This window comes from Perca fluviatilis, chromosome 14, assembly GCF_010015445.1.
Source record: "Perca fluviatilis chromosome 14, GENO_Pfluv_1.0, whole genome shotgun sequence".
NCBI classification, from domain to species: domain Eukaryota; kingdom Metazoa; phylum Chordata; class Actinopteri; order Perciformes; family Percidae; genus Perca; species Perca fluviatilis.
This window is the reverse complement of record NC_053125.1, coordinates 5,515,457-5,528,426: the sequence shown is the minus strand read 5'-3', so window position 1 is coordinate 5,528,426 and position 12,970 is coordinate 5,515,457. Positions and strand designations below refer to the sequence as shown.

The following is a 12,970-nucleotide window of genomic DNA, read 5'->3' as shown; positions in this document are numbered from 1 at the left end:
CCATGCTTCCACTCCTCCACACATACCATTAATTCCTACTCATCCACATAGGCCTAGTCTATATCTTTCACATTTTTTGACCCCACACACACACACACACACACACACACACACACACACACACACACACACACACACACACAGCTGGATTTAGATAGCTGGATATTTTTGTGACGCTGCAGTACACTCTTAATTTCACTTCCTTGTATTAAGTCAATGTGAAACTATATTTACCATATATGGTTCCATAAAGAGGAATGTAGCATCTATATATCAAAATGGTGGGGTTTGTTTTAGGAAATGTAATAAGGGGACTCCTCCCAAACTATGGTATATATTGTTGCTTCGGTGTTGTTGATGTGTTTTAATGTGCGTCTATGCACTTGTACCCATCTACTGTATGTGCTACTTGTGTTGTATTTTTCTAATGCCATCAACCTGCCAGCTGTCATGATCTGGAACAGTGGTTGTGTCACTTTACTTGTCTGTGCTTATGGGTTCTTGTTTCACATCTATTGTATTGTTGTAGCTTGTCTAATGTTTTTTTTCCCCCCCTTTTCATTGTTAGGCCTTTATTTGACAGGACAGCTGAAGACAAGAAAGGGAAGAGAGAGAGAGAGAGAGAGAGAGAGAGAGAGAGAGAGAGAGAGAGAGAGAGAGAGAGAGAGAGAGAGAGAGAGACATGCAGCAAAGGGCCGCAGGTCGGAGTCGAACCCGGGCCAGCTGCTTCAAGGAGTAAACCTCTACATATGGGTGCCTGCTCTACCAACTAGGGGCTGCAGATGAAAATTAGCCTGCATGGCTAAATCGAACATATTTACATGTTGGACTCTGTGCTCATGTTGATTAATGTGCGTTGTCCCTTTTAAATAAAAAAATCTAAAAAAAAAATAAAAAAAAAAGTAAAAAAAAAAATAATGGAATAATCAACAAATGCAAGGAGCCAGAGTCAGAAATCCTTAAATTAATTTAATCAGTAATATTTACATAACAGGACCCATCCAACAAACTGGAGAGGATCTAACATGATTAAACGAAACACATTTTAAATGTATTCTGAGTTCACCTTCCCTTGTTGATGACAAAAAGATCCTGAAACACATTTCATGTGCATTTATTAAAAAGCAGGCTATATTATGCCAGGAAACCCCTTAAACTACAACCCCCTACATTAATGAAAGAGTACATTTGAAATGAACAATGACAGAGTACTTCTCAGCTTCATCGCCGCAGAGCCAGAGTGAATCTAAAAAGCTAAACAGATCCACCAGAGAACTGAGAGGAAGATGCCAGGGTTTCCCCTTAGTGTATTGTAAGCCTGGTGGCCCACCGGGCTAAGTTGCCCCCCCTACCTAGTCTCGCTTTGCCAGACCTTCCTCCACAGCGCTGCGGAGGAGGGTCTGGCTAGTCCACACGGCATTCCGGGATGAGCGAAAAACGTGCTCTGGTTTATTGGCATGTCTTTAAACCAATCACAAGGCGCCGGATGGAGCCATGGTGCCTCTGCAAAATAGCCTCAGGAAGGAACTTGTTTTGGTGGAACATGCGTACGTTCAAAAGTTGTTTTAGTTGTGCAACAGAAAACTCACAACACGACATCATGACTTCCGTAAACATACACGCCCGCTTTCTTAAGCCAAGTGGCGTGTTATCTGTACGCATTTTGAGCTATCCGCATGTATGTCATGTAACAGCGGAAGTAAACATACACGCCACTTTCTTAAACGTTATCTGTACGCATTTTGAGCGCCGTATACAGTGGACCAGTTGGGTTTAGTAAAAGAAGATTGCTACGGTTGGGTTTAGGTAAAGAAGAACTGGTTGGGTTTAGGAAAAGAAAAACTGGTTGGATTTAGGAAAAGAAGAACTGGTTGGGTTTAGGAAAAGAAGAACCGGTTGGGTTTAGGAAAAGAAGAACTGGTTGGGTTTAGGAAAAGAAGAACTAGTTGGGTTTAGGAAAAGAAGAACCAGTAGGGTTTATGAAAAGAAGAACAAGGTTGGGTTTAGGAAAAGAAGAACTGGTTGGGTTTAGGAAAAGAAGAACCGGTAGGGTTTAGGAAAAGAAGAACAAGGTTGGGTTTAGGAAAAGAAGAACCAGTAGGGTTTATGAAAAGAAGAACCGGTAGGGTTTAGGAAAAGAAGAACTAGTTGGGTTTAGGAAAAGAAGAACCAGTAGGGTTTATGAAAAGAAGAACAAGGTTGGGTTTAGGAAAAGAAGAACTGGTTGGGTTTAGGAAAAGAAGAACCGGTAGGGTTTAGGAAAAGAAGAACAAGGTTGGGTTTAGGAAAAGAAGAACTGGTTGGGTTTAGGAAAAGAAGAACCAGTAGGGTTTAGGAAAAGAAGAACCGGTAGGGTTTAGGAAAAGAAGAACTAGTTGGGTTTAGGAAAAGAAGAACCAGTAGGGTTTATGAAAAGAAGAACAAGGTTGGGTTTAGGAAAAGAAGAACTGGTTGGGTTTAGGAAAAGAAGAACCGGTAGGGTTTAGGAAAAGAAGAACAAGGTTGGGTTTAGGAAAAGAAGAACTGGTTGGGTTTAGGAAAAGAAGAACCGGTAGGGTTTAGGAAAAGAAGAACCGGTAGGGTTTAGGAAAAGAAGAACTGGTTGGGTTTAGGAAAAGAACTGGTTGGGTTTAGGAAAAGAAGAACCGGTAGGGTTTAGGAAAAGAAGAACTGGTTGGGTTTAGGAAAAGAAGAACTGGTTGGGTTTAGGAAAAGAAGAACTGGTTGGGTTTAGGAAAAGAAGAACCGGTTGGGTTTAGGAAAAGAACCGGTTGGGTTGGAATCTGCCATAGCTTAGCGGTCTTACCATTTTTTTAAATTCTCAATTTAGCGATTCCTTCCATGATTCTGTTAACGCAGAAACTATTGGGCTCTACATTAATGCTCTGTGACGGGCCTCCAACTGGGCTGAACCACTTTTCTGGGGGAAACCCTGCATGTCATCGTTTGTGACAAGTGAACAGTAACGTTAAGATTCTGTCTTTTCATCCTGGGTTTAGCGAGTACAAACCAAAAGAAATGCCCTCAAAAAAAAAAAAAAAAAAATGTATCCAATGGAGCAGAAATCCACAATTTATACCAACAATTTCTGAACCAACATTACTTTCATTTTTTTTTATAAAACTGTAAGATTTTACACTACATAAAATAATTGTATTTTACAACAATAGAACTTTTAGACAGTAAAATAGGTTTTTGATTGAGGTAATTACATCACGGTGCTTGTACAAAGTAAAAAATAATAAAAAATAGATTTTTTTCCATCTGTTTTTTCCCTAAAAACACAACCACCCGACCAACGCACACTTTTTTGTGTTGCCGTCACTCCTTTTTCAGTCTCCTACAGTACAAGCCTTTCATAGAGGACGTCAGTTTCCATTTGGTACGACCTAAGAAGTTAACCCTTGTGTTGTCCTCCCATGTCAAAATTAACACTTTTTTTTTTACATGTTTTTGTGGCATTTTTCAACATTTTTTTGCTCCCCCACGTATACACTTACACCAACTTGTTACCACTATTTTTAAACTCATTTTTGGATTTTATTGTCAGTATACATTATTAAGATCAGGGGATGTTTATGGATAATCACAGACTGTCAAAGTTTAGTCAAAAATCGATTAAAACACCCAAAAGTCAATGATAGTATTGAACTGATCCTTACTTTGAGCGTTTCATGGAACCATCTGTGTTACTTTTGGGCAATTTGGTTGAAAGAAACCCAAATTTCTGATGTAGAAACTTTGAAAACGGGTCAAATTTGACCAAAGGACAACAGGAGGGTTAACTCCCCTCACGGTGAACATAGGAATCAGGTTGCAGTCTGACCAGGGTCCAAAATTTACTTTTTCGCCCACCAGCCAAATAGAGCTCGATAGTGTGGTTCCAGAAGTGAAAATCCCATTCATTTTCTCCACAAGGATTGAGATTATCAGCCATGTCTAAACCATCCGAGGTAGACTGACCATGAGCTACGTGGTTGTGAAACAAAGGTTTCTCTGATTGGTCCAACGCGTTACCATAGAAACGCTAGAGCGAGCTTCTGCCATTCAAGTCTATGATAGTTTCTATACACGGTTTTGCACCTTTTGCCTTTCTAAGGCATTTTCAAAATGATTTTTTTGCGCCTAATCAAATGTTTTATGCTCACTAATCATCTTGTAGCTGGTTGGTTCGGTTCCAGACTTAAAAATCTTTATATAAGCTATTTTTTTGAAACGTCAATGAAACAATTGAATGGGGGACACGCCCTTCAAAAAGTGGGCGGTCCCTGTTGAGCTCTACGCCTAGTGAATGTTGACCAGCCGCTCAAAAGAGCTCAACAGTGGCCTCCCACTTTTTTAACGGAGAGTTGGACCAATCAGAGGCGTTGCTGTTACGCTTAAGGATTGTGGGTAGTGTCGTTTTTCTCCATAAGATCGCGGATAAACCATGTTTTTCTTAAAACGAGGTTGATTTAATTCAGACTTCTAGCTTCTACAGGAGCAGAAACCTTCGTTACACGACAACGTAGCTCATGGTCAGTCTACCTCGGATGGTTTAGACATTATGGTTGATAATCTAAATTCTTGTGGAGAAAATGAATGGGATTTTCACTTCCGGAACTACACTGTTGAGCTCTATAGATTAGCATTGTTTTTTTTTGGGGCTGGTGAGTCAAGCAAATCTACCAGCCACTTGTATATTTTACCAGCATTTGGCTGGTAGATGGTGCTAATTTTGGACCTCGACTCTGACCCACCCAGACATAGAAAAGAGTCATGTTTGAGATCTGACGTACTTGCAGGTAAGCCAAAGTCCTATTCTCTCTTGAAACACCATGAAACACCAAGACTTCATTGTGAACCGTTTGCTGTGGCTGTTTTACACTCCCTGATTTTGTTATAGTTGCCATAGTGATGGCAAAAAAACTAAAAGCTTTGGTGAAATCTGCTGGCCAATCCACGGAATTACATTTGTCTGCAAGGTAGGGAAGGAAATAAGAGCTGAGAGACAAGTTCAAGCCCTGGCTCTTCTCTCAGCTCCACACAGTGGGACCAATCACAGCTTGAAGTGGGTGGGAATGTCGGAATCAGAAATGGAACACAGCCCTCCCCCTCACAGGGGCCTTCCCCACGCAACGTGACCATCAGACAAGCAGGTCTGATGAAGCTCAACTCAAAGGCCGAGACAAAACTGCGAGCCGGAATACAAGCGGTCGCTCATTTTTGTGGTATTTGATGGAAATTGAATCTTTTAAAACAGAGTTAAGCTCAAAAGCTCTCTCACGACCAGGCCTCCTATGTGTTGTAAGACATCAAAACTTCTTGCCGAGATGCTTGCCGAGATGCTTGCTTCTTGCAAAAGGTTGATAGAGTGCGAGACACGAATGTTCTCCACGCTCACTGTTGAGGTTCTTGAGGCTACATTTACACTGCTAAGTTTTGGTTTTTAAGCGGAGTTTTGAGCCAAAAGCTCAAGTGTTTTAAGCTACAGTAGAAGAACTAATCTCCGTTCAAACTAACGCACCCAAACTGCATATCTCATCAACAATCTCGTATGCTGGACATAAACAGGAGGCAGCTTGTATACTTCGCCTATTGTAATAGTAGTAGTCTCAGAGAACAAGACGTCATGACGGATAAGACCCAATTAGGCGGCAAAATGTTGGCGTAAGCGTCGGTGTTGCCGTCATTTGCGGCCGTTGAGACAGAAACACAACACCGCAGATTCAAAACCAAAACGGGGTCAGAAGCGTTTTCAAATGTCTCCGGTTTAGGGGCTCTGAAACGCCAGAGCAGTGGGAATGCGAGGTGTAAACGTAGCAAAAGAAATTTTTTTACGAAAATGTAGCAATGTATAAAGGAGCCTAAAACTCAACCGAGAACCCTGTGTGCCCTGGAACGGTCTAGCCAGGCTAACATGCCTTGGACCTTCTGTGTCTCTGTACTAAACACACTGATGAAACCGGTATTAATCTTATCTGGCTGTGGGCCAACGGGGACCAGAATTTCTTTAGTTTTTCTCGCTACTACGTGATCTGAGTCACAAAGTGTAGGATTTGAAGGGGAAAACCCAGGCTTCCTTAAACACAGGGAAAGGTTAGTGAACTGCCCTGTCCTCTGCACTCTGTGGTTACTTGCGGAATGCCAGCAGTGACCGCCCACTTCCTCCCACTTCAAACTGGCACAAATCCATAAACAACAGCATGGCTTCCTCCCGGAAAAAAAAAATAAAAAATCAGAGGACACAAGGCTTTCTTCCTATGGAAGCGTGAACTACAGAGCAGTCGATCTCAAACATGACCCAGGACAACTAGAGTACGTTTATCTGTAAAGGTGAAGGCGATTCACACACGAATCAAAAGGCACAAATCTGGACGTGACCTGACACATTTCCCAAAATGACTTATTGCACCCCATTCACAATTGAAATGGTCACGCTGTACGTACAATGCATCATCGCAATGCACTGTTGCCTCCAACTTACTGAAAAAACAACAACAACGGGGTAATGTATTGGACTCTGAGCTCTCTGGCTTTTTCGAAGCCTCCTTAACTCAAATGTTCAAGGATGCTGTAGAGAATCGGGAGGAAATGTTTTGGGTAGAAAGGGTTCCAAAATGAAAGCCCCATTCTGTGTCAATCAGACTAAATGGAGTTAACTACACTCCAAAAGAGGGAGGTAAGAAACATCCAATAGCCCAGAACGTCTGGGGTATTTTAGCATAAAATTCATTTGTGAAGGAGGTTTTTTTCATGAAATGTAACAGATATAGTGTCAGGTGGACCTCATCTACAGTGGTGGTCCAAACAGACTTCCAGGTGTATCTACCCTGTACTAGTTTCAGTAAAATCTACAGAGCGGTTTCCCTTGGGGATGGAGCCAGAGCACAGCAATGCTGCAGTCTTAAAGCTCCTGGTAAAAGCTATCCATTAGTTTCATTCTTGTTTTCAGCAATGGGCGCCACAGCTGGCATTGCCAAAACAACACGTCAGCAAAATCTATCACACTCAACCAACTTTTTTGCTAGTAGATTTTCAAAGTTACCAGCCAATCAGATTTTCCACTAGCCAAATGTTTCTTTGTTGTTTTCCCAACTAACTTTACTACTTCATTTCAAAGAGAAAGTGTTCATGGGAAATGTACAACTGCAGCGTTGCCAGATAAAGAGTACGCAAACCCGCCCAAATTTCTTGGCAGAAAACAAGAGAAATCTAGAAACATTTCTGCTTCCAGCCGATTGAAACAGACAGTGTTATTTTGCTTTATTCATCACCAGCCAAAATTAGCTAGGAACTCTACAATGTTAACCGCCAAAGTTCATTTTTACCCGCATTTGGCGGGTTGGCAGGTGTCATTTTAAAGCCCTCCACTCAAATCCCCAACTTACAGTACTCCAGTAATAAAACCCAGATATTTATTGAGTGGCCGACGTTGCGATAAAGTGCCAGAGACTGAGGACTACCAGACTGAGAACGAATAGGGTGGCAGAGAACCTAAACTCAAGAGCCATTGTAGTCTTATCATCATGTTGACAGACTGAATTATTACAGTACATACATTTGTGATAGACATAGCCATTATTTTTCTGTCAGACGTTGGGTCAAATGTTTTCAAAATAACCAAAATGGGAGCCCTTGGGAGTTAGCAGCAAAATCGTCATATCAGGCTAGTTGATTTTCCGTCGCGCACGCGCACACCCACACCCACACCCACACCCACACCCACACCCACACCCACACACACACCCACACACACACCCACACACACACGGTTGACTCTGCACACTGCTCTATAGACACTAGCTCCACACTGCTAAAGATGTGCTTTCTGGACAGGTTGGTTTTCATGTGTTCTCATTGTAGAATTTAATGGAAGCCCATTTGAGTAAAAAAAGGAAAAAGGAAAAAAAAAGAAGTAAAATGATTAATCATTAAGTCAAAATTATGAGTCATATTTTTTATTTTCAATTTTATTTCAACTTAAAGTCAGAATTAGGAGACACTAGGCCATACTTTTGAGACAGTGAATCAAAATAACGATAGCACTGTCTTTCATTTTGATATTAAAAAAGAAAAAAAAAAAAAAAAAAAAAAACTATTCACATAAAAAACTAAATCTTATAACTTTGACTTAATGTCATCATTTAAACCTAGTACCCTATCATTTTGACATATAAATAATTTTTATATTTTTGACATTCCTCAACAATTGACCAAATTTGTTTTGGCAAACATTGTCTTCCATAGAATTTCCAATGTGAAATTTACATTTTTATTTGCTACTTCCACATAAAATCAAGATTAATTCCCATAACTTCACCTTATTTCTTAATAGCTTTCCCCATCATTCCTATAGTTATAATTACATGTTTTTTGGAGACATCAACAGCCCGTTTGCTACATAAAGCTGTAATCTGGAGTGTAATTGGGCAGAAACATCAGACAACCAAGCTAGTAGTCGTAAACAAGTCCAAAGTAAGTAAACCAATTAGATAACTGAAAAATAGACTATTTATTGCCTAAAACTTTCCTTTGTATGTAAAAACTGACCTACATGATATCCAATTACAATGAGGGGGAGAAAACACCTGTCCAAAAGGCACATGTGCTATGAGATCACATGCATTTTCACATGGGACTTTTCAGTGGTGGGATGGAAAGAATATCAGAATTACAAATAGTGTACTTCAGAGGAAGTAATAGCTAACAGTAGCTAAGTAGTAGCTAACTGGTTGATTTCTGCTCACTGTCCATAAAACGGTGTGCTGGTTCCAATCATCTTGGCGTGGCATGGTAAGGCTATCATGGACCAGGCTGGTTTCTTCATCCACGGTCTGTGTTTAGCGAGAACATAGAAGCACAAGAGGTGATCCGGGATCAGAGGCCAGCACCACTTCATGTCCCTAGAATATCTTGAGCACCCAAAATATATTTCAAACCCTATCAAAGCTGCATTCATAAAAAGGTAATTACTGATTACGTCTAACTGAACTCTGCCAGTTGGCGAGAACTGCATTTGCTCTCGGCGCCGTAGCTTAGGAAGAGCTGGGAAATTCTGCTTAGGGGAGCGTAGCTGAAAGCGGTGGCAAAACACACGTGACCCAGACGGCTCTAGGTTTCCTCCTCGGGTGATACGCAAAAAATTCCGCATCAATCCATCCAAATCTGACACACTTGATATATACACTTAGCTGGACGCATACGGTGGCGTTCACCGCTGCAGCTCAGAGCCTCCGACTCGGCCGCGTGAGCTCCGTGGTAGCTCTAATCGATTCCTTAAGGGAAGATGAGGCGACACTCAGAAGCAGTGCAGCAAGAAGGAAGAAGTGGGAGAAGTGAGAACTGTCTGTCTCGATTTCGCCGTGTTCACACAGGACACCAACGCTTGCGTAGCAGGACGTAGGCAGGAGCCGGGCTGACACCTAGCAGTGTTCTGACATCCAAACTTTGAACTGGTTTTAGTTTCCAAGAAAACGTATTGTCTGTATTTTTCTCCTGACTGGACCTATACTAGATAGTATACCTAAATATTGTTGTGTGGCGGTTTCTGTCAAATCAGATTAGGGCGTACAGAGGAATGCCTGTGTGAAAGCCGTTACGCATCCACTGGGTGTCCTGTGTGTTCAAGCCCTTGGACTGAAAGCCACTGAATGTCTTTAAGGCTTCCTTGTATGGCGAGTGCGTGTGTGTTGTGTGTGTGTGTGTGTGTGTGTGTGTGTGTGTGTGTGTGTGTGTAGAAGGCTGTACTGTGACATATTGCATAAATCACCATTGTCACCACTATGGTGTTAGAACGACCCTATCAAATCTAAATCTGATTAGCATTCTTTGTTATCAACAGTTAGAACTGCACAATTCTCATTAATTCCCTGCGCGTGTTAGAGACTGACAGAAATCAGAGTGAAGAGGACATAAGTGCAAGTCAACAGGTGTATTTGAGAGTGTGCGTGTGTGTGTGTGTCTCATGAGCCCTCAGAGCGGAGTTTGCAGTTGTGTGTATTGCTGTGGCGGTGTGGAGGCGGTGGGGGTGTTGGGGGTGTTAGCCAAACGGGAGGAAGGGGAGGAGTCAGACAGCTCCAGCGCCTCCAGCTTCTTCAGGTACTCTTCTCGGAGCGCCAACAGCTCCTTGTAGCGCTGCTCCACCGGACTCTGCTGCTGCCACACACACACACACACACACACACACACACACACACACACACACACACACACACACACAACACACACACACACAAAAACAAAAACACACACACACACACACACACACACACACACACAAAAGGCAATTTGTCATGAAAAGGAAAAAAGGTCACGGCCAAGCTGTACCTCCCTCCGTCCCAGTCCAGCTGAATCCAAATTTGAGGTAACTCCGGCCACATCTCCTTACGGTTTAGCAGCGTTTGACGCTAGCAGGCGCTGTGGAGACTTCACCGCCGCTGCTCAAGTAGCGACTAGCACACTATAGCTTCAACAGGGCTGCTCAAAATATTCTGCTCCTGATCCGCACTTCCTAATAGTTCCCGTTTGGAGCCACCATTGCAGTGTTTTTGAACCATTCGTTTTACCGCTGCCATCACATCTTGCAACTATGTAATTATGGATGTTCATGAACGCGACTACGTAGCAGGGTGATATCGAGACAAAAATATGAACCTACAGGTAAGGAAAAAAGTAATTGTAAATTACTTTTCACGGATCATAGTTTAAGTATTTGCATTCGAAATGTAGTATTTCTTTAGTATTTTGTTGAGTCGCATGGATTTGGTTTACTACGATGGAAAATGGAAACATTTTTGTTGAACACATCACCACTTCAAAACTTTTTCTTTTAAAATAATGACTTCCCATAGCATTACAACTCTTTCTCTAAATATTACAACTTCACTCCTGAAACCTTTCCTACAGTCGAGACTCACATAGTTCCATTTAATGAACTGGCTCTGTGAATAATCTGGGATGCCTGCTTGACTGCCGACTCATTTAAATGGTGGAATCACATGACTACATACCAACTGATACACAATGACATTGGTTGCTTGTGGGCCCCTGAGGGCCAGAGGCATGTACTACGAATCCAGATCAACATGCCCTGGATTGATTTCAGTTCCCCGGCTTCACCTAACCCAACAACCGCGGCCCCCGCATAACCCGTGTCACGACGGTGGTTATCAACTAGTTCAATCAACACAGGGTTTCCCAATCCAGCGCGTTCACATAGCAGAGGCGCTGTTTGCATAGCACGACCAATCGCAAACATCTACCAGAGCCGCATGTTTTACATAAGAAGAGCAAACTATAATTCTACATAAATATGAAGAACACAGACACGGTTTAACAGGCAAAACGCAATACAGTCGCTGCTTCCTAAAACAGGAAGGAAAGCTGGCAAAAAAGCAGACACTGTAAATGTGTAAATCACAACACTTCTCAATATCACTTCCCCATCAGCCAGGACTGAGATCTGACCATAATTACACTTGTGCTTTCCATAAACTGCCGTTGCTTTAGCCTATTATATTACCAGTTGCAACCCTGGCAGTGGTAGGCGATGAACATAATTCAAATCGCTGTGTGGCATTGGCGACACACGGCTCAAGAAGCCGACAAATAGCCTATACATAATTCCCTCCGCTGAAAATCATTATCTTTCATAAAGACACCCATCGGGGAATGTTTACAGGGTTGTCGCTCTTTAAATGTTTTAACTTTTCTGAGCACCGTTATCAATCGAGTATTGATTGGTCAGTGGGCGGTGCTTTAACACCGGTTGATCTCTGATCTCCAACATAACCTATCCCGAGCAGGTTAGGCGTTCAGCATAAGTTACCACGGCGATGTAACCCGGTAACAAGTGATGCACCGTCGCGATACACAAAACCCTGGGTTGAACCTGAAGTTCCCTCGTTACTGCCAAATCTTGCTTCGTAGTACAGGCCTCAGGTCTACAGTATGTTAGGACAGACTGGCGGTCCTACCTGATGCCGTATGCGAGGGTTCCAGCGGATGTAGTATGTTACCCACAGCTCTAGGTGGCGCATGCTGGCGACGGGGTAGAGGACCCTGCCCGACTCAGGGGTGTAGAAGGGGTTTAAATACATCTCCATCTTACTGTTGACCAGGGACCACAGAGACACCGTTTTCAACCTCACCTCCTGCACAACAGAGAGGTGAACATGATTATAGCACCAGGTATGCCGCGGGAGGCAGATTCAGGCAAGTTATGGTTAGGGTTCATGTGTCATGCCTATGTCATGACAGTGTCATGTCACTCTTATGTAGATACCTTCAAGTAAAAGGTTACCGAAGTTTGTTACGTCTCCGTTATTTGTGTTATCGTTGTTTCTGTGATGTATTGAATGGTGTTTTCCTATCGTAATCGTTTTAATGTAATTATGTTCTACAATATATAGATCACATGTCATGTCATCAAATTCAAGGCCCGCGGGCCAAATTCGGCCCCTCAAAGATTTTGATCCGGCCCACATATCAATTTAGGTTCATAATACAATTTGGCCCAACTAGTTTTTTTATTGCTTTATCTGAAGTTTTTGTCACTTTTGCCAACGCTTTTGGCACTTTTTTCAGCATTTTTGTCGCATTTTGTTGTCGCATTTTTCCATTGTTTGTGTGTCGCTTTTTCAGGGTTTCTGCAGGTTTCAACAAGTCAGATTTAAGACTTTTTCAAGACCATGATGAATGAAATTCAAGACCTTTATCACAACATTAACCAAGTCCTAAATTCAGTTTTAATCAAGCTTAGTATCGCTAAACTTGTACTTCCCCAAAGCTGAAGAATACAATCCGTTTCATGTCTGTGGTACAATCCGAAAGAGACTCGCACCAAGAACACGAAAGCTGACTGGCTCAAATATAAGCTGCACGTTGGTCTCATTTGTAGTTGAAATACAGCAAAATTATATTTGGACTAGCGAAAGAAAAAACTACAACACCACAGAATAAAAAGAAAAAAAAAAAGAAAAAAAGGATT

The 12,970-nt window shown here is 42.1% G+C and overlaps 1 protein-coding gene across 3 annotated transcripts in view; it reads right to left on the bottom strand.

Moving 5' to 3' along the window:
• Positions 1-8,065: 8,065 nt before the first annotated feature.
• Positions 8,066-12,970, bottom strand: part of mtm1 (myotubularin 1) — a 39,983-nt gene continuing 35,078 nt past the window's right edge. For 2 of the 3 annotated variants that reach the window (XM_039823365.1, XM_039823367.1), the window contains 2 exons: positions 11,958-12,134; positions 8,066-10,137 (listed from right to left, as the gene is read on the bottom strand). In XM_039823365.1, the coding sequence (XP_039679299.1) occupies positions 9,955-10,137; positions 11,958-12,134 (360 nt within the window). In that variant the 3' untranslated portion in view covers positions 8,066-9,954. The remainder of the gene's footprint in view (positions 10,138-11,957; positions 12,135-12,970) is intronic. The other variant, XM_039823366.1, reaches the window with a different exon arrangement.